The sequence below is a fragment of the Benincasa hispida genome, chromosome 11 (genome assembly GCF_027475165.1).
Source record: "Benincasa hispida cultivar pf3 chromosome 11, pf3_genome.v1.1, whole genome shotgun sequence".
NCBI lineage: Eukaryota > Viridiplantae > Streptophyta > Magnoliopsida > Cucurbitales > Cucurbitaceae > Benincasa > Benincasa hispida.
In genome coordinates this window covers 42,151,381-42,173,523 of record NC_143488.1, presented here as the reverse complement: position 1 = coordinate 42,173,523, position 22,143 = coordinate 42,151,381, and the positions used below count along the sequence as shown (strand labels likewise).

The following is a 22,143-nucleotide window of genomic DNA, read 5'->3' as shown; positions in this document are numbered from 1 at the left end:
CAAAGGCAAGATGACCAAACGACCTTTTACTGGAAAAGGTTATAGAGCCAAGGAAGCCTTGAAGCTTATACATTCTGACCTCTGTGGTCCGATGAATGTTAGGGCTCGAGGTGGGTATGAATATTTCATCTCTTTCATGGATGATTATTCAAGGTACGTGTATCTTTACCTAATGCAACGTAAGTCTGAAGCCTTTGACAAGTTCAAAGAGTATAAGGTTGAAGTTGAAAACTTGTTAAGTAAGAAGATAAAAACACTACGATCTGATAATGGTGGAGAGTATACAGACCTCCAATTCCAGAACTATTTGATAGAACATGGAATTGCGTCTCAACTCTCGACCTCAGGTACACCTCATCAGACTGATATATCAGAAAGGAGAAACAAATCCTTGTTGGACATGGTTCGATCTATGATGAGTTATGCTCATCTTCCAGACTTGTTTTGGTGTTTTGCAGTGGAGACTGCATGTTACATCCTAAACAACATTCCCTTGAAAAGTGTTTTTGAAACACCTTTTGAGTTGTGGAGAGGCCGTAAAGGTAGTTTACGTCACTTCAAGATTTGGGGCTGTTTGGCACATATGCTAGCAACTAGCCCAAAGAAGTTGGAACCGCGTTCAAAGGTTTGCCTCTTTGTAGGCTACCCCAAGGAAATGAGAGGTGGATACTTCTATGATCCGAATGAGAACAAAGTGTTTGTTTCTACAAATGCTATCTTTTTGGAAGAAGACCCCATCCAAGATTATAAGCCACGAAGTAAGCTCGTTTTACGTGAGATTTCCAGTGAGACTGAGACTACTGAGGGTTCAACAAGAGTTGTTGAACAGACTGACAGATCAACAAGAGTTGTTGAGGTCGGTGCATCTAGTCAACCAGCTCAAGAGTTGAGACTGCCTCGACGTAGTGAGAAGGTTATGAACCCACCTGACCGCTACATGGGTTTGACTGAAGCCCAGAATGTCATTTCTAATGATGGGATCGAGGATCCGTTGTCTTTTAAGAAAGCAATGAAGGATGTTGACAAGGATGAATGGGTTAAAGCTATGAAACAGGAAATGGAGTCTATATACTTCAATAACGTTTAGGAGCTTGTTGATCCGCGAGATGAGGTAAAACCTATTGGGTGTAAGTGTATCTTTAAGCGAAAGAGAGGATGGAAAGGTGCAAACCTTTAAGGCTCGACTCGTGGCAAAGGGTTATACCCAGGTTGAGGGAGTTGACTATAAGGAAACTTTCTCACCTATTGTCATGCTCAAGTCTATAAGGATACTTCTGTCCATAGCCACATTTTATGATTATGAAATATGGAAAATGGACGTCAAGATTGCCTTTCTTAACGATAATCTTAAGGAGACCATCTATATAACTCAACCAGCGGGGTTCATAATTCCAGATCAAGAGTAAAAAGTTTGCAAGCTTAATAGGTCCATTTATGGGCTGAAACAAGCATCTAGATCATGGAACATTAGATTTGACATTGCGGTCAAATCATTTGGCTTTGATTAAAACGTTGATGAGCCTTGTGTTTATAAGAAGATCATCAACAACTCAGTAGCTTTTCTAGTACTGTACGTGGATGATATCCTACTCATTGGGAATGATGTAGGGTATCTGACGGACATTAAGAAATGGCTAGCTTCCCAGTTCCAAATGAAAGATTTGGGTGAGGCACAGTATGTTCTAGGGATCCAGATCTTTCGGGATTGTAAGAACAAACAGTTAACCCTGTCTCAGGCATCGTACATTGATCAAATGTTGATCAAGTACAAAATGCAGGATTCCAAGATGGGTTTGTTACCTTTCAGGCATGGAATCATTTTGTCTAAGGATCAATGTCCTAAGACACCTCAAGAAGTTGAGGAGATGAGATGGATTCCCTATGCTTCAACTGTAGGAAGCTTAATGTATGCAATGTTGTGTACTAGACCCGACATTTGTTATGCAGTAGGGATTGTAAATCAGTATCAGTCCAATCCAGGATTTGATCACTAGATGGCGGTCAAGAAGATCCTTAAGTATCTTTGGAGAACGGGGGACTACATGCTCGTGTATGGAGATAAAGATCTGATCCTTATAGGATACACAGACTCTGACTTTCAGATCGATAGAGATTCTCGCAAATCGACATCGGGGTCCGTGTTCACTCTGAATGGAGGGACTGTAGTGTGGCAAAGCATCAAGTAAGGATGCATCACGGACTCCACTATGGAAGCCGAATACATAGCAGTTTGTGAAGTAGCTAAAGAGGCTGCTTGGCTGAGAAAATTCCTTTCAAATTTGGAAGTTGTTCCAAATATGGATTTGCCTATCACTCTTTATTGTGATAATAGCGGGGTTGTGGCAAATTCGAAGGAGGATCGGAGTCATTGTCTGGGAAAGCATATAGAACGGAAATACCACTTGATCAGAGAGATTGTGCATCGCGGTGATGTGATTGTCACAAAGATCGCGTCCGAGCACAGCGTTGCTGATCCCTTTACAAAGGCTTTCACGGCTAAAGTGTTCAAGGGTTACTTGGAGAGTCTGGGTCTGTGGGACATGCGGTATCTTGTCTAGGGCAAGTGGGAGATGATACTGGGGTATGCCCTAGTTTATTGTATATTGTACATATATCTTTTCTTGTATTATACATTAGTCTCCCGAGGTATTAGGATAAATGGGAGATTTTTGGGATTGGTGTCCTAGTTCTCCCGAAGTCTCTTTGTTTGTAATTATACACATTGTTTATGAATAAAATAATTGTTATTTCATTATGGCATTTACTCATATCCAATAAACAGAGCTCTATGGTTATCTTATCTAAACTTAAGCGTGTATATGTGATATACAAGTGCATCATGTCTTAAGTGATAATCTAAATAGGTCTTTAGTATAAGGATTAAGGTGGGATACCTGATTCTGGTGACACTACGGATGCGACCCGCTTTGTAGAGGTTTGCAAGAGTTGTAAACTACTACAAATGGTAGATCTTAACCATTCATATAGAGACATGTGAGCGGGGGTGTCCTATACAAAGAGTTTGTATAAGATCGGACCACGAGATGACTAGACTATGTATATAACGCCGTTGATACTGGAGACCTACATCTCACCTAAACGACCATAGGTGAAACGATCTCAATTCTACGTGTTTTGGGAACTTCTGCTATTGAGGGCAATCCTTTGATTAGTATGGGTGAGAGTGGCCAGATTGCCAACTTAACATGCCTACCTTTTTAGGGACTTGTCTGATCCAGGAGCTGGGAACTCACTTACATAGGATGGAACTCACTCATTCCCTAAAGCAGGGTAAGTAGATAGATTACTCCCTTAAGGGCTGATTCCGGGGCTTGAATATAGTACTACAACTTCTCTTTGGAAGAAAGAACTCAGTTATAATAGGACTATGACTTATGTTCATTAGAGGGATCAGGGGTACTTAAGGAGTTAGATGTAACTGCAGGGGCATAATGGTTATTAGCCGAGCTATACTTGCGAGCGATCTGTGAAGGGTTGTCGCACTGTTGATTGGTTAAGATGGACACATAATATATATGTACTAAGGAGAGTTCAACTATCGGTCTTTAGTGGAGTGCCTGCCAGTTAACGGATGGTGGATCTCGTGGCTAAAGAGTTTAGTTAGTTATTCACGTACCGTTGGAGCTTCGAGCTATAAGTCCATAAGGTCCCCTTGATAGCTCAATGGATTCAAGTTAAGGATCAGTTCTTGGTGTTTATTTGAAATGTTCAGATTGACAAGAGGTATTTCAATTATATGTGATGTGACCGGTATGATGTATGAGATACATCTAGTGGAGGGTTAATGTAAATGATATTTACATTAAGTGCCATGGAATAGAAAAAGAGCTATGGTTTATATATTTCATGAGATGAAATATTAAAACTATAGGTTATCATACTATATTTGTAACTTATAGTTTTAATATTTCATCTCATGAAACATATAAACCATAGTTCTTTTTCTATTCCATGGTATTTAATGTAAATCTCATTTACATCAACCCTCCACTAGATGTATCTCATACATCATACCAGTCATATCACATATAATCAAAATACCTCTTGTCAATTTGAACATTTCAAATCAACACCAAGAACTTGATCCTTCAACATTAATCCAAGCTACCAAGGGGACCTTATGGACTTGTAGATCCGAAGCTCCAACGGTACGTGAATAACTGACTAAACTCTTTAGTCACGGGATCTACCATCCGTTAACTGCTAGACACCACTAAAGACCGACAGCTGAACTCTCTTCACTACAGATATATTATGTGTCCATCTTAACCAATGAGTAGTGCGACAACCCTTCACATATCGTTTGTAAGTACAGTTGGGCCAATAACCATTATGCCCTGTAGTTACATCTGTCTCCTTAAGTACCACTGATCCCTCTAATGAACATAAATCATAGTCCTACTATGACTGAGTCTTCTTTTCCAAAGAGAAGTTGTAGCCACTATGTTCAAGCCTCGGAATCAGTCCTTAAGGGATCAATCTCTCTACTTATCCCTACTTCGGGAAAGGAGTGAATTCCATATTGTGGATTGAGTTCCCAGCTCCCATATCAGACAAGTCCCCAAAAAGGTAGGCATGTTGAGTTGGCAATCTAGCCACTCTCACCCATACTAATCAAAGGACTACCCTCAAAGGCAGGAGTTCAAAAAACACTCAGGATTGAGGTCGTGTCACCTATGGTCGTTTAGATGAGATGAAAGTCTCTAGTATCAACGACGTTATATACAGAGTCTAGTCATCTCGTGGTCCAAGTCTTATACAAACTCTTTGTATAAGACACCCCTACTCCACTTCTCCACACGAATGGTCAGGATCAACCATTTGTAGTAGTTTACAACACTTGCAAACCTTTACAAAGCAGGTCGTATCCGTAGTGTCACCGGGATCAGGTATCCCACCTTAATCTTTATACTACATACCGATTTAGGTTATCACTTAAGATATGATCTACTTGTATATCACATATACATGTTTAAGTTCACATAAGATAACTAAGGAGCTTTGTTTATTGGATATGAATAAATGCCAGAATTAAATAACACATATTTTATTCATTTAACAATGTGCATCTTTACAAAACAACGAGACTCCTAGAGAATTAGGACACCAATCCCAACAGTGCCATACACCTTCTCATGGCCCGAGGGGTGAACACTCATAGTAGGACTATGATGTATTGTTCATTAGAGCGATCAGTGGTACTTAAGGAGTTAGTTGTAACTACATGGGCAAAACGGTAAATTGGCTCAACTGTACTTACGAGCATCTGTGAAGGGTTATCGTACTGTTGACTGGTTATATTTGATGGACACAGAAATATATCTGTGGTGAGAAGAGTGCAGCTGTCGATCTTTAGTGGAGTGCCTGGTAGTTAACGGATGGTGGATCTCGTGACTAAAGAGTTTAGTCAGCTATTCACATACCGTTGGAGTTTCAAGCTACAGGTCCATAAGGCCCCCTTGGTAGCTCAATGGATTCAAGATGAGAATCGGTTTTTAGGTCAGTTTGAAGTGTTCAAATTGACAAGAGAAAGTTTGATTATATATGATATGATTAAACTAGTTTAATTATATATGATGTAGTTGACATAATGTATGAGATACATTAATTGGAGGAAAATGGAATAAATATGATTTATATCAAGTAAAGGAAAAAATAACTATGGTTTTAAACTATACGTTATAAATATAATATGATAAATTAGTTATTATATTTATTTATAGTTAAAACAATTATGAGATAATTGTTGGTGGTTTCTCCTTAACCGTACGTGAAAGTATGAGGTTTTATTCAGTTTTTATAACAGAAGGATAAAATGAAAAATGTTTTCATTTTGGAAAAGAATCGTAGTATCGCTTCATTTGAGTACATAGCCAATTGTTTAGCTCACGAGAGACTACACGACAGCTTTAAGTGTTTGTCTAAACGATCATGTACGCGCGCCTTTGTCTAAACGATTGTGTAGAGTTTTACTAAACGATCGCGTGCCTGAGCGATTTCTCTAAATGATCGTGTAAACGATCACTCCTGATTTCCTAAACGATCATGCACTTTTACTAAACGATCAAGCACCAAAGTCTATACAATCGACACTATACTCTTCTCTCTCACTTGCTTGGTCGTTGAGTTCGATCGTAGTTTCCTCCTTCCCTCTACCAAATCCAACAGAGCCCACACCTCTTGGATTCTCACTCCGAGAATACCAAGGTAACTGAGTCGTGGTGTCCCAGTTGTTACTTGTTTGTGGAGAAGGTTGTACATGTTTGACTAGACGATCCACTAAACTATTGGGTTGGTGTTCATAGTGACAGCGAGAGGTATTGGTCCAAGACTCCATGAAAACGAGAGAAACTCGTTCCATTTGTATTTATTTATGAAAGCATGCCGTAATTTTATTCTGAAATGCATAACTAGTTTGTATGTTTGTGAATGCTTATAATTCTGCCACAATGAATTTGGAACAGTCTTGCTTCCAATCATAGGTTCTCTTTGATAAGAGTTCCTTCATAATAACATCTCTCCTAGGTTCTTCTACTTCTCGAAGAAAAATATAATGAATCAGTGGTCCATTGAAGATGATGTTTATGTCAAGGAGATGACCAAAACATGTTTGTCTAAACATGGCTATTTATGTGAGAGTTAGTTTTTTCTTAATTTTGGGGATAACGTCTCCTATATGAGAACAACATGAAAGAGCTACAGGAAAATGATCATTAGGATGAACCTTCATTTCTAGTTCCATTATAACCTACATTTTTCATTAAATAGATAAATTAAAAGTCAACACAACACAACAATACATTAGAAATTTTAAAAATACAAAAAAAGGTAAGCTACTGGTTTTTGGCTTGACCCAATACCCGGTTAGGCTCAGGATCGGGCAAAAAACCAGTAGCTTTTGAAGATTGCCCGATCCGGCCTCTTTCCAGTCCCTAGTCGCCCGATCTGAACCTTATAAGTACTAGTTTTTAGCCCGACCCCATACCCAGCTGGGCTTAGGATCGGGCCAAAAACCAGTAGCGGTCCCGCTCATCGCTTCACCCCTTTCTCGCCCGATCCCGCCCCATTTCCAAGTCGCCCGACCCCATACCCAGCTGGTCCCGAGACTGGGCCACAAACTAGTGCGCCTATCCCTTCCCCTTCTCGCCCGATCCCGCCCCGTTTCTCAAGTCGGCCGACCCCATACCCAACCGATCTTGGGTCCGGGCCAAAAACTAGCCCGACCGTCCCTTCTCGATCCTGCCCCCTTCCCAGTCAATCTCTTTCTCTCCAACTAGCCCAATCCCGCCCATCTCACTCGACCTGTTCCCCTTTTCGGTCAAGCCCACTTCTCCCTTCCCAATCCCGCCCCCTTCTTGGTCTCAATTTCCCCCACCCAGTGAAGATCTAAAGAAGCCCGGCCGGGCTTCATCAAATTGAAAATGCTCAAAATTCGAAAATCGGAGTTTTAAAGGAAACAAAATAGTTCCTAATGTATAAATAAACTCATAAGCAATCTATAGGCCTTAAAATCATTCTAAAATGCAACATTTCTTTTTACAAAAAAAATCTGAAAAATTATGAAACCCCATGAAAACCCAGAAAATCAAGAACAATGCCAAAAAATCTAAAACCAAAATCCTCCTAAAATATGCATAAATACTTACTTGATGAAGATGAACGGATGAACTTGAAGATGATGAACCTAAATATTGAAGAAAAACTAAAAGAATGAGAGAAGTTGCTTAAAACGAATTTGAAGGGTTGCAAGAAAACGATCATGGAAGGAGGGATTGAGGTTTTGAATTTTTTTTCTATGAAAAAAGTATAATGATCTTCTCCCACAAAGGATAAAAAATGCATTCTTTCATTTTTTTCCCAAAAAAAACTTCCAATAGGTCATTTTCCCCGATAACCCCTCTCTTTGTCGATTCACGGCTAAGCAACCCTTTATCATTTAAAAATTAAATTCCATCCTTTTGCCACTGTTCCCTCAAAACCCGAACCAGAATCCATCAAAATTTGAGTAACTTCCACTTTGCCTTCGCGGCTCGAGCCACACCAAACACAACGACACTCCGATTCAGTGGTTATCTCGAGAGATTCAGAAGATGGCGTCAGGGTGGGGAATCACCGGAAACAAGGGCCGATGCTACGATTTCTGGATTGATTTTAGCGATTGTATGTCCCGCTGCCGAGAACCAAAGGACTGTGCTCTACTCCGTGAAGATTACCTCGAGTGCCTCCACCATTCCAAAGAGGTAAGACCTTCCATTCCCCTTACTCTCCTGCTGCTGTTTTGTTTTTCTTCCAATCGTTCATGTGTAGGTTAGATTGATTGCCTGAATAGGGATTAGATATGTGGTTCCTCGTTCCTTTGAACTTCTGTTGCCTAATTCGACCTTGGCTCATGTTTTCGACTCGCATCCAAAGGCGGTTGTGTAAGATGTGGTTTAGATCTGTTTTTATATGTAACTTGTTAATTGACATAATTTCTGGAGAGATTTGAATTTTCGGCTACATGAATTCTTGTGGCTTTAAGTGATAGTGATCGATTAGTGAAAGGTGGCGTCATGTCGACGAATAAATAAGGTTGTGTGGCTTCCGTTTCCAGTTCCAAATGGTTTTCAACGTTTCAATGAACTTTTTTTTAGAGTTTTTATTTACAAGATTGAATGTTTTAGAGAAGCACGGTGGAGCCCTCTGTCTCAACCCCTTACATTTTAAGTTTTGTGTCTAATGAGGGAGAGGGATAGGTCAACTTTATTGTTTCAAGTGAACGGTTTGCCACACATTGCATGTTTTAGTCTGTTTAGGCCAATATGAATGTATTTCAATGGATAAGATACCAATTCTCTATCCCCAAGAGGATGGTTTCATCCCCTACTTCTGCAACTGTTGAACTCACAAAGAGGAAAAAAAAAAAAAAAAGGGAAAGAAAGAAAGAAAAAGGAAAGGAAAGTACAAAAAAAAAAAAAAAAAAGAAAGGAAAAGAAAGAAAGATAGTCATAATCAGTTTAGGCTTGCCTTCGGGGACATCTGATAAAATAATCAATTTAGGCATCCCTTCAGGGACATCCAATAAAATAATCAGTTTAGGCGTTTCTGTTAACACACAATAGTGTGTTTATGTTACTGAACATACATCTTCTCTATGAAGATATGTATCCGTGTACACTTACTGTGACAACATTGAGTTCTGCCTGCTAAGTTTATTTTAAAGAGTTTGTTTTATTCCAAAAAGAAAAAAACGGGATAGTGGGATATGTTTTTGGTAAATTGATTATATAGATGCTTGATTGTTAAAATAAAACAGCACGCCTGTATGCTGTTGAAGATACAGCTTGCCTATGAAGATTTGAATTTGTGGAAAGCCACTTAAACAACATCATTTGCTTTCTAAGTTTCACATATAACTGTGATAAGCAGAACCGATTTTTTTGATTATGTGGCCTCTTTATGCATTCTGGTGTTAGGCCTTGGCATCAATTTTATTAATCAACAATCACTTGGAAGGATTTAAGAGCTCCCCTCTCTCCCAATTTTGACAAGAGAACCCAAATACAAGATATTAACCAAAAAACTACCTCACCTACTCGGCCCATCAATATCAAGGATGAAAACATCCGACAACATGTCGATATATCCGTAAATTGAAGGGTTATCGATATTAAATATCCACGGATATCTTTGATATATTTTATAGATGCTCGTAAAATATAAAAAAACGACATCTAGTTAATCCAATATGAATAAAAATGCTAATAACAATATCTATAATTTAGTTTGAGAGTAAAAACAACTTAATTATTAATCTAAACAAATTTTCTGAATTTTTGGACTTACAGAAATATCTTTCGATATCGATATTTTATCGACATATCCGTTGAGATATCCATAAAATTGAAATCTCAATATTGATATCAACATCGATATTTTAATCTTATATATATATATATATGTATGTATGTATGTATGTATTGTTTATTGAGAAAAAATGAAGAATACAAGGACATACAAAAAACCAAGCCCACAAAAACCCATTTAAAAAAAGAGTTTCCAACTAAGTAAGATGCTACCTAGCTAAGCAATATATATATGTACACACACATATACTCAGCTACCCAAGTCCCCTGAATTAACAATTTTCTTTGGGGCCATCACACACACAACATTCTCTCTCACGTAATTACACCTCTTTTCTTATGCCTACGTGTATAAGCTCTCATAATTGCAGCCTATCAACCTGTTAAAATGAATAATAGAAGAATGTCATGTCTCTATGTGGGAGAAAGCAACTTTAGTTACGAACGATGAAGAAATATAAAAGTAAACTTCTTTGTTGTTGGGGTCGATGGATATTTTATCTCTATGGGCATTTGTCCATCTTGCCCAAAGTTGAAAATGATTTGTGTTAATTATGTAAAGACGAATGGGAATGGTTGGTTTGTAATTGGGTCTAATTGGATAATTGAAAAAAAGATAAATAGGGTTGAAGTTGGGTCGGATTGCACGAGTCATGAGGCCAAAATAAAGGGAGTTGGACTGGAATGTGGAGATCCGTGTGTTAAAAGAACACTGAAACAAGTCGGATCGGGTGGATGGATATTGAGTTGAAAATGGTCGCATATGCTTCCTTCTCATCGTCGTCTTCTTCGCATGCAACAACAGAGCCACCTTAGATCACAACTTCTTCTTCTTCTCCAGGACTGCAAATAGGGTTTAGGTGCATCATCTCATTTTCTTGCTTCTTACTCGCAATTTTGTTAACACACAGATTGCGCAATTTTGAGTTTACGTCTTCTTTTTCAATTGATTTTTCATCTTTGTTGCCACAATGTCCTTCACACTTGAGTCTCAGATCTCAGATCTCAACATGTCTGCTACTCCTTCACACTCAATTCTCGAATCTTCTGGGTTTTCTGGTTTTCTGTTTCATTCGTTGCTTGCACTGTTTCATAGCTTTGGGTGGGTTCTTGAATTTCATGAAAGTTACACTCCCCCTTTCATTTCATTTATCAATGAAATGTTTCTTATCTAAAAAAGAATTTCACGAGTGTTACTCTTAATATTTGAAATTCTAGCCTTTTCGAATTTTATCGTCTTCAAGAAAGTTGATCCAAGTTCTGAATCATATTTTTTTCAAGATACCATGAACATTGACTGCTCCTTTTCTAATTTCTTTTGGTGCTTTAAGATTGACGTAGGATATGCAAAAGCAAACTTCTTTAATAGTTTCAGAATAACTGTAGTAGGAAGTGACATATTTTCTTCAATAGACTATTATTTTTTCTTGGTTGTTTTTCGTAATAAAGAAAATATTTTCTGGTCTTGAACATCCTTCTAGCATTGTAGTACTTGATTCTTGGACAATTATTTGAAATTTTCTCCTTAAAGGGTTTCTACTTGTAATTAGATGCACGTCGTTCTGAAACGAGCACATCTTACGAAACTCTTGCGATCGATTTCACTAAAAGAGTTTCCTCGGTCTTCCACTAACGGCAGCCAACATTGGCCTAGACATATGCTCTGGTACCAAATTGGTGTAGCCTACATGACTAAAATGAGAATTTTCTCTAAGAATCAATCAAATGTATATTACGTATCAAAAGTGGTAAGTGCATGGAGACATTTATAGAGAATTGGAAAACAAGCTAATCCTAATCTTTATTAATCAAGAAAGCTATTCTTAGTCCTAATCAATTAAGGATTTGACCAAGATACTTTAATTCATCCTAATCCTACTCCATCATACCGCTTCATAATTTTCATTTTTTTTTTTTTGGTTATATCCTTGATAGACCCTTTCTTTTAATGTTCGCATCATCACCATTAGCTTTGCAAATGTGAAGATCTAAATAAACCTCATCTTGTTAGTTTTTATGAGCCAAATATGTGCAAGTCTAATATTCGAGTGTTTTTTCAATTTAGTCCTTATTTTTTAACATTTTTTTAGTTTATGTCCTTCACAATGGTAAATGTTAAAATTGGCTCATGATAAGTTTGTATATCCTTGGTGAGTTGGCAAAAATTTAAGAGAGGAAATATACCATTTAAGTAAGGAAATTTTCTAACTTTTCCTCCAAGTTGATAGACATTTTGACATTTCTTCTTTTTGTTGATGGTCTACTTTCTCTTTTTAATTTTTGCCAATTCACTAAGTATCATATCATGGAAGCTTATCACCCGCAATTTTTACATTCACGGTTCTTGGGTGGGAATGATATAATTGAAAAATATTATATCATAAGGAACTAAGTTGAAACTTTTAAAACAATAGACTAAATTAGAAGAATACACCCAAACGTTAGGGACCAAAAGAGATATTTACCCTTTTGATGGCTTGGTAAATGACTCCCCTTGTGCCTGAGCTGTCTTTTCCCCATTTTGGTTTAGGCATTCATACCTGCTACTTGTTTAAATCTGTCTTCACTATTAGTTCTTAGGGGCATTTGGCTTGCAAAGTTGAGTTGAGTTGGTAATAATTATCTGAGAAGTTAGATTATTTGTGGAGTTAAATTGTCTGTATTTGAGGTGTAAAGTTGGGTTGAGTTGAATTGGAATGTCTTGTTTGGGGTGCTGAGTTAAGTTGAGTTAGAAAGTCTATATTTGGGGTGCAAAATTGTGTTGAGTTGAGTTTGGGTATTTGGTACAATTTTTCTGAATGAAATTGATTTTGTCTTGAACTTTTTTTCTTATTTTTTTTTAAATTTCCAACTATACGCATATTTTTCTAAAATTTTTAACGCTAAAAAATGCTTTATTCTTTTTTTCCATTATTAAAACATAACAAATTCCTACAAAGTAAACGTATACTAAACACAAATTTTGAATTCAATTTTTGGACACTCAATTGCATAACGTATATTCTTCATTCTTAAACACCAAACATATTCCAAACAAATGAAAATTTTTCACACGTACTTAGCCCTCAATCATGAACGCTGAAGAAGCGTAAAAATTGAACAACTTTTTATTTTCCTTCTTGAAAAATGTAACATATTTTCACCACACAACTTGAATACTTAATTATATAACAATTTTATGGTTAAGTCTAATTTGTCACTTACAAATGAAATAATAATGTCCAAAAAAAATGTCTATAAAAATGTCTATGTACATATAAAAAAATTCATAACAAAGAATAACCCTCGATGATAACTCATAAATTGTGCCCCAACAATTAAACAAAATTTAACTATAAAATGTAGAATCTGAACCTAAAACTAATGAACCTCAAACTAATTATTGGAGGAATTGTGCAATTAATTTGAGCCCTACAAGTAAGATAACAAACTTAGTTAGATTATAATAAAGCTAAATGCAAATAAAATTAAAATCAAACATACTACAACATGCCTTCAAAGGTTCGGAATGAATTAGATCGTAACTTCAAGACTAAATAGGGTTGTCCTTAAGGGTCTTGTTAGAGGTGGTATTCGTTGGACTTGGTCATATGAGGTGATTTTAGTGTTGGTTGATAGAGGTGGTGTTCACTGGAGTTGATCATCGAAGATGACCTTTATCAGAGTTGTTGTCGAAGGTGGTTGTCGGAGCTCGAAGTTGGTTGTTGGAGCCTTGGAGTTGGTCATCGAAGGTGGTCAAGCGAGGTGGTCGTCGGAGTTGCTTGTGCGAAAGTGGTTGTTAGAATTGGTTCTGAAGTTGTCGTCTTAGGTGGTTACCGGAGTATGAAGTTGGTCATCGGAGTTGGTCAGTGAAGGTGGTTGTCGGAGTGTGGTAGCAGTAGACACTGATGGGTGGAACTATTGAAAACATTGGAGGGAGGGAGAGAGTTGGGGTGAGTTGAAGGTGGTCGTCGGAGTGTGGTAGTGGTAGTTGCCGATAGGTGAAACCATTGCAAACATTGGAGGGAGGGAAAGAGTTGGGGTGACTTTAAGGAGAGTTGGAGTGAGCTGACGGGAGAGTTGGGGTGAGTTGGTAAAAAAGCCAACTCAAGTCCACCAATATTTAAAGTTGGTGGGGTAAACACTGAACTGGTAATTTTTATCAACTCAACTCAACTCATGTTGGTGTATCAAATACCCCCTTAATGATTATGCCTTGTGCATATCACTTCTAATTTGCACCGGTTTACATTTTTTTTCCCTTTTTTCTTTTTCTTCTTAAATGGTTTTTCTTTCTCGTTTCTACTTTCATTTATCTTGAAGGTAAATGGATTATGCTAAAAGTTGACTTTATTTCTATATCTAAATGGCTAAATCGGTAAAATCTAGCAGCAAGTAACAATAATCAGAGTGTTAGGTTTTTGTAGGAACAAGTTTAACTTTTTTAGCATGATCATAGATTCACCATGCATTCAGATGCTCTTTTCTGATTTTTTCGTGGGATATGTTACTCTCTTGAGTCAGAAATGAACCTCAATCCAATTACTATATGTGTTCCACCTTATATTGGTGTACTTTATTCCTCCTGTGCATGTCGCTGAGCGGTGTGGTCTTTGCTCTGCATTTGCCATCACGCCATATGGATGAGTATGTTATATCACTTGTAAGCACAGTTTAGTATTCACGTAGAAAAAAGTAGACAGGTGGATTTTTTAGTTTAATTAATTAATTTTATTTTTTGCATCTCTAATACCATCATTAGTTGATTCACTAGCCCAAAGTGCAAGCCGTCATCTTTCATGCATTGAGGTTTCAATCATGGTTCAAAACTTAAATTATAGCTACCATCTACCTAAGATAATAGAAGTAGTATTTAACTAGTATCCTGACACAACATAGTACTTGCGATTATTCCATAGAATTAGTCATGCACCACATCTTTAAGAACCAAAATTTAAAAATACTGCTATTTTATAGTGAGTCGAGGGGATACTTGTTTCTGTCAATGACTAATTTGACCTTGATGACAATACCACGCATCAGTGGGTTAGATTATGTTTGTGTTATTCTTGCTGTTTTTTTATTTTTTTATTTTTACACGAAAATCAATTAAATGAATTTATGGAACCATTATGATCGTGATTGAATTCTAATATTTATTAATTGAGTGGGGTATTTAATTGGATTGAGGTTCATGACTTGGCCTTGTGGTAAATAATGGAACATCTCCTTAATATTTGCTAATAGGTCATGTGTTTAATCCATGGTATCCACCTATCTGGATTTAATATCCTACGAGTTTTCTTAACACCCAAATGTTGTAGGGTCAAGTGGGTTGTCCCGTGAAATTAGCTGAGGTGTGCATAAGTTGGTCCGGACACTCACAAATATTAAAAAGAAAAAAGAGAACGATTAACTAAAAATTCATTATATTAGGATTAAACATCCAAAATGGTAGGAGTATGATCTGCTTTTATTAGGAATGATTCTACCTGCTTTGTAAGTACTCGTTCTAATTCAATTTGCTTTGTTTGGACCATACCTTACAGTTCCAAAGAAGAAACCGTATTTATAAGGAGGAGCAGCGTAAACTAAGGGCAGCCGAACGGGATGCCAAAGAGGGTAAACACGTCGATGCTGCTCATGCATAGTTATAATTATCATTCAGAGATTGAATAATGAAGAGAATGCATGGACATGCGTTGCTATTTGAACAGTTTTTTTTTTGGCCTGTTAATGACATTCCATTCCGTCTTCCCTGAATCTGGTATGAAATTCACAAGTCATGCAACAATGCCAATTCATTTTTTTCATTGCTCCATCAGAAGGACAGCATTATCTGCTTGAAGATGATGTTGACTGTGTTATTGGCACTTAATCTTATTTCCAAGTTTTCCAAGTGTTCTGGTTTAATCAATAAGCTCTTAGCAGATTGCCATTCTCTAATATGTCTGTCTGGGGAAGAGGTCATCATAGTGTTTGGATTGCTATCCATAGAGAAAGGTTCATGAAACATTAGACGTTTCGAGGGCCTCTAACTGGTATTACTCACCTCTATTCTCAACCCCGAATATGTCGATTCTGAATACAAGAGAAAATTATTAAATAGCAGGGGTAAAACATTGTGAAATTTGTGCTTGAAATGCCAGATGTTTAGGCCTTCATATAACAGCATAATTGGGAGTTTCACTTGTTTCAGTAACTGATGTCTCCCTTTCTCCAATGTTAATTACATTTTCCTAATTTAGGAGTTTTTTTTAGAATTCTCATTTATTATGATTCATGAGATGAGTAAACTAACCTCTCCCAGAATTAATCTCTCTTTTTTCGTAATGGCAACTTACCGAACCCAAGTTTAAATTTCGAATCCATATTTAGGTGTTAATGTAAATGTAGACGCGTTGCAGCCGCATGAGTAGCTATTACTTAATAAAATAGGTTACATTAGCGATGGTTTGAAGAAAGTAAAAATTTAATCATTTCAAAAATTAAAATTGTAGTCTCTATAATTTATAAAATTTCATAAATAGTCCATGTGGTTTAATAAAATACTCATAAATAGTTTCTATATTATCAAACATATGAACAAAGTTCTAATTATAAAGTATGTAGATTAAATTCTCTCTCTAAATCATAGGAATTAAATTTTCCATTAGGCATTTTGAAAGTTATTATATGAATTTGTTTAAATATCAAGTTTAGATTTTAGAAATGACATTTGAAAGATGAAATGCAGAAATGGAAAGAAAAATGAAATATAAAACAAAATTAAAATTAGTATGATATGAGAAATACAGACATATCACATCAGAACGTGTATATAGTTGATTTATGAGTTGGAAATGATGGAAAAAGAGTGAGAAAAATGGAGGATAAGATTTGGAGAAATTTGAAAGACTAATGGGGACGAGCATTAAGTTGAAAAATGTGAAAGATGAAAGGTATTTGTCATATTACTGAAGATAAAAATAAAGATTGAAAAAACAAAGAACAGTGATTGACAGAATTGTAAAGTGAGATTCGTTTCTTATCAATGGAGTGAAGTGAATGCCCTTGGGCATTGGCCAATGCTTTTCACCTCTCTTAATAGTTAATAGATAGACATCTTTCAATCAAAACATGGATTGCAACACCCACCACCACAACATCTTTATGTTGGCTTCATTAAGATTCTCCTCTCTCTTTCTCATTCCTCTTCTACAACTTTCTTTTCCTTTTCCTTTTTCTTTTTCTTTTCCTTTTTCTTTTTTAATTTAATTAAACCAATAACAAACTAGATACAAAGAAGATCATGAGATAAAAGAGAGGACACTAAGCCAAACTTTTGCCAACGCAATGACATGAACAATCCTATTGCAAGTCATAGACCATCGATAGCTTTGATCAGCCATTTCCAGTGAACAACCTTGAAACCCACCCCAACTGGAAACCCCTGAGTCATGGATAATCCAACCGAACCCCTCCGCTTTTCGACTTGCTCCAAAACACATCACAGTTGAGCTTCCAACATCCCATTTGAGGGTAACTTGCGAGCCTCAGGCTCTTAAGCAATTTTAGCGATGCTCCAGCGCCTTTTCGACTTTGTAGATAATAAGCTTGAAGATTAGCTTTAGACCTATCTTAATAAAGGCTATTACGAAAGGACCAGCTGCCACATGATCATAACATAACGCCTTTGTCCCTCCCTTAATTTTCTTCTTTATTTTTTTTTACAATGAAACTAAAACTAAAAAAGAAAAGCTAGATTATAAAACACGTAGATGAACTTTTTCATTTGTTGCAAAAATACCTCTATACTTGTAAACTTAAAATATTACTTTTGATTTTATGAACATTTCAAAATTATTATTGGAGTAGAAATCTTTTATAATTCTAGAGAGGAATTGAAACATGGAATATTGTGATAGTGTCCTAAAACAAAAGATTGAATCACCACACACATTTAAGTCATTACTACATTGGTCCAAACATAGTTCAAAATTCAAAATGATTTCTACTTCGAAGGTAGTTTGAAATGTTTAAAAAATGTTGAGGGTAATATTGCAAATTTTTTTTTTTTGAAAATAGAGGGCGCTTTTGAAACAAAGGACAAACTTCAAAGATAATTTTTATAATTTAGCAAGAAAAGAGATGATTTTTTTAAATTGTAGTTAAATTATCATTTTGGTTCTTATACTTTGAAGTTTATTCAATTTTAGTTTTTATATTTTTAATAAATCTTGAATTTAGATAAATAGTAATAATTATTTTTGTGCAAGAAAACAATATGCGAATATTTTTTCAAATTTTATAGTAAAATGTTTATAAATAACAAAAAGTTTTTTTTTTTAAATAAAAAAAAAACAGTAACAAGCTAACAAATTGACTAAATTTGAGATTTATTAAAAATATAGACTAACATTGAACAACCAAAAGTACACTACTAAAATTGAACAAACTTAAAAGTATAGGAACCATAATGATATTTTAACCTTAAACTTTCAACCGAGATAGAGAGAGATAGAAAGGGACAGCAAAAAAAAAATGTATAGATGCTTTTAAATGCTGAGTATTTCTTTATCAACTTTAAATTCGTTTATACAGAAAGAAAGAATTGATTGAATTTGAATATAAATCTGGTCTAAGTATCTTCAATGTTTGTTTATTTACGATAATTTCGAGATATACTTTTTGAAAGAGTGAAAGGTGGTTTGAGTCTATTAAATTGAAATCCTTAAATACTTGTATTCATCCATTTTTATATAGTAAGTTTTAAATTCACATAAAAGTTGCCATACGTATTTAAAACTTATTTACAAATGTGATATAATATATTGCAAAAACGAAACCTCTTAACCTAAGATTAAGGTATAAACTAAAACAAAACTAAAGTATAAGAACTAGACCTCACACATAAACCAAACAACCAAAATAAAGAAACCAAAATAAATGCTTATGTCTCGAGCTAGAAGAAACCATCGAAACCACAACAACAGAAACTATTCCAAATCCTTTGACAAGTCAAAGGAGTCTTGGAGGTTCACAAAGAGTGGACTCATTTGCCACATAGCGACAATTGACCGCCAAAGGGAGAAATCATCTTGAGAGAACAACACCAAAGGGAGAGAAGAATCTGCAGGATCTGTAGACGACATAGACTTTCTAGACACTATGGATTAGCTAAGGACTAGACCCAAGAATGAAGCTGTGCGCTCTCCACCACCGAAGAACCTTCAACGATAACAACAATTACCGATTCAGATAGAAATAAAATATTTAAATTTCCAGATTTAATTAGTTTTTTTTTTTTTTTTTTTTTTTTTTTTTTTTTTTTTTTTAAAAAAAAAGTTTATGACTAAGTATAACTACTAAAATCAAGGATTAAATAAATGTATGTTAAGAGGTCTAATGTTTATGAAACAAAATTCGGTACTCTATTAAGAGGTTTAATGCCTTCGTTTAAAATGAGACTAAAGTTACAATATTATTCTCCACCTTTCATAGGTATTTCAAAACTAACTTTGAAATACAATTCATAGAGGTCAACTACCTAGGATTTAAAATCTTACAAGTTTCTTTGACACCCAAATGTTGTAAGGTTAAGTAAGTTATCCCATGAGATTAATTGAGGTGTGCATAAGCTGGTCTGAACACTCACAAATATAGAAAAAAATACAATTCCTTAAAATGTTAGATGAAAATTGAGACTTGGAATAGTATACTAACATGCAAGTTTTCATTTCTATCCTAGATTACAACCACACAATTCTAAGTCTCGATTCTCGTTCATCATCTTAATAAATTTATACTCTAAGGATAGTTTCAAACCATTTAAATTTCAAATGTGTTATTATTATTATTATTTGTAATTTAGCACAAACAAGAAAAGAAAAGAAAAAGGAAAAGAAAAAGTGACAGTTGGGAAAGAAATAATTGGGGGAATGGCTGGTGTTTTTATGATGCAAAGTTGGGGAATTTGTGTGGACGCAAAACCAGAGGTGTTTGTGTGGACGCAAATGGTGAAGGAGAGAGGACAGTGTTCCACTTTCACCACCGACCCCTTCATCTTCAAACTTCATCTTCATCTTCATCTTCATCTTCATCTTCATCTTCAACACTCTCTCTTCTCTCTTACCAAACCCTCCTTTTCCCATGGCTGATTCCCTCTTTTCTACTCTTCCCGACGACATTCTTCTCAACATCTTCTTCAAGCTCGAAGACGATCCCCGTAACTGGGCTCGATTAGCTTGTGTTTCCACCAAATTCTCCTCTACAATCCGTAACATCTGCTGGAAAACCAAGTGTTCCAACGCTATCCCTTCTCTCGTTGCCGATCTCCTCGTCGGGGACTCTATTCCCGCCGGTGGATGGGCTTCCCTTCATAAGCTCGCTGTCTGTTGTCCTGGTCTCGTCCATTCCGGTGTTCTTCTCGAGAATTCTGATTTTGGGCTCGAGCGCGAACTGGGTCCTGATGAAAAGTACATGAAATTGTGTTCATCTCACAACCCAGAACCTGAATCGGACCCTTCTACTGCTTTATTTGAGGTTAATTCTGATCTCTCTGCTTCTGCTTCTGCTTCTGCTTCTGATTGTGCTTGGTCTCTTTACGATGATTTGTATCTCGATACTATGTATAATGATTCTGAAGCCCCTGATGTTCTCGACCCACAAATTGGTGTTACTAAAGTGGAGAAAGGGGTTTTTATGATGGATAAGGATTTTTGTGTTTCGAAGAGGAGAAAGATCTGTAGGTCTATGAGATCACATTTGGCATCTGGGGTTTGGAATTTAAGCAGGGAACAAGGAAATAAACTTCTAAGGAGTCGATTTCGAGGCGATTCTCTTTATATTTGTGATTGGCCTGGTTGTGTTCATATCGAAGAGAAGAGGAATTACATGCTTTTCAGAGGCATTTTCAAGAATTTCAAAGGATCTCATGTTTGGAGAACGATAAAAGATGGGAATAGGAAGAAAATTGATCTGAATTGTGCGTTTTGTTCTTGTAAAGAGACTTGGGATTTGCATTCTGCCTTCTGTTTGAGGCGGGTTTTTGGGTATCATGATGATGGAGAGCCAGTTGTTCGAGCTTATGTATGTGAGAATGGCCATGTCTCTGGAGCTTGGACAGATCTACCATTGTACACTTGATTTCACTTCTGCTTTTGCTCTCATTCCTCATTCAATTCCATAAAGTACTCTACAAAGAAATGGAGGGCAATGTTTTGGTAGCTCTTATGTCTATAATTTAATGTCATTTTATTGTTCAACTTCTTTCCCTTTCTTGCCTGTTTCCATGAATTGGACACGAACTTCCATTAAAACCATTGTTATAGGTTTCATCTCTGAGTTCTGATATAGCTTTTAAGAGGCTTATTCATTTGAGTTGTACATGTTTCATTTATCAGTAGCTGCTAAGGAAAGATAGCAACTGAGATGTTATGGACTGAAGATATTTAGAGAAAAATTGCAGTTTAAAGATGAGGCATAGCATAGCTTCAATCTTGGAGGAGTTCAAATGAAGCAACACTTAAGAGATAAGTTGAAAAAAGAACCTTGCTATTTTGTGCTTATAATCTTCTGTTTGTATATGATGAATTTGTTTGTTGTAGGGGAGCATTGTTTCCCAATCACTTAATTTAATGAAAGAAATGCTAAAACGCTATGTTCATCGATTTGTAGGGCCAATCAAACTAGGTTTTGACAATCTTTTTAGTGCTTTCAGGGTCAGTTTAGTTGTTTTTTGAGTGAAAACAATTCTTCTATAAGCACTTTTGATAGAACACTAGCACTTAAAAGTGATTTTCCTAAAATTATTGAAGTATATTTTTAGTATCTTAGAATTGTATTTTTAAAGGGCTTATTCCATAACCCTCCTAAAACGTCCATGTATGAAACAAGTTATATGGTATACTCTATACAAATCCAACCAGTAACCATAAACAAAATATCCAAAGTGTCTTTTGATGAGATCAAACATTTTCTAGTAATAGATAATGGGGTCCAAACCACAAAATGGTCCAAAGGGAACAGAACACTATTCTCTCAATTTCTCAAGCATAGGATAAAGAGAACAAAGATTTGGGGAGATTCTACAATGGTGTATTTGAGTAGATATCTTTGATGATGCTTCTAGGTAGATGTTAAAACGTACCATCAACGATTAAATCAATTGAAAAAAAAAAAAAAAAATACAACTGTCGATATTTTAAAAATGAACATTGGAAAGCACCCTCAAGCTATAGACCAAACAAAAGAGTAGGCATATATACTATATTCATGGCCTATGAATCTCGAGCGAAGTAGCACACTAATCCCGATC

General features: G+C 36.1%; 2 protein-coding genes across 2 annotated transcripts; both read left to right on the top strand.

Moving 5' to 3' along the window:
- The first annotated feature begins 7,932 nt into the window (after positions 1–7,932).
- LOC120091899 (NADH-ubiquinone oxidoreductase-like protein) lies at positions 7,933–15,744 on the top strand. The gene is made up of 2 exons (XM_039050057.2): positions 7,933–8,261; positions 15,395–15,744. The coding sequence occupies exons 1-2, from the start codon at positions 8,112–8,114 to the stop codon at positions 15,494–15,496; spliced, it is 252 nt and encodes an 83-aa protein (XP_038905985.1). The 5' UTR covers positions 7,933–8,111; the 3' UTR covers positions 15,497–15,744.
- A 3,970-nt stretch (positions 15,745–19,714) lies between these two features.
- Positions 19,715–21,496, top strand: EID1 (F-box family protein). Its single transcript, XM_039049799.2, has one exon. The coding sequence runs from the start codon at positions 19,977–19,979 to the stop codon at positions 20,970–20,972; it is 996 nt and encodes a 331-aa protein (XP_038905727.2). The 5' UTR covers positions 19,715–19,976; the 3' UTR covers positions 20,973–21,496.
- The last annotated feature ends 647 nt before the right edge of the window (positions 21,497–22,143 follow it).

Bases quoted from the DNA above. Each gene is read 5' to 3' on its own strand.
- LOC120091899 (XM_039050057.2), top strand. From the start codon at position 8,112: ATGGCGTCAGGGTGGGGAATCACCGGAAACAAGGGCCGATGCTACGAT. The intron at 8,262-15,394 runs GTAAGACCTTCC...CATACCTTACAG, and splicing joins GCCTCCACCATTCCAAAGAG to TTCCAAAGAAGAAACCGTAT.
- EID1 (XM_039049799.2), top strand. From the start codon at position 19,977: ATGGCTGATTCCCTCTTTTCTACTCTTCCCGACGACATTCTTCTCAAC.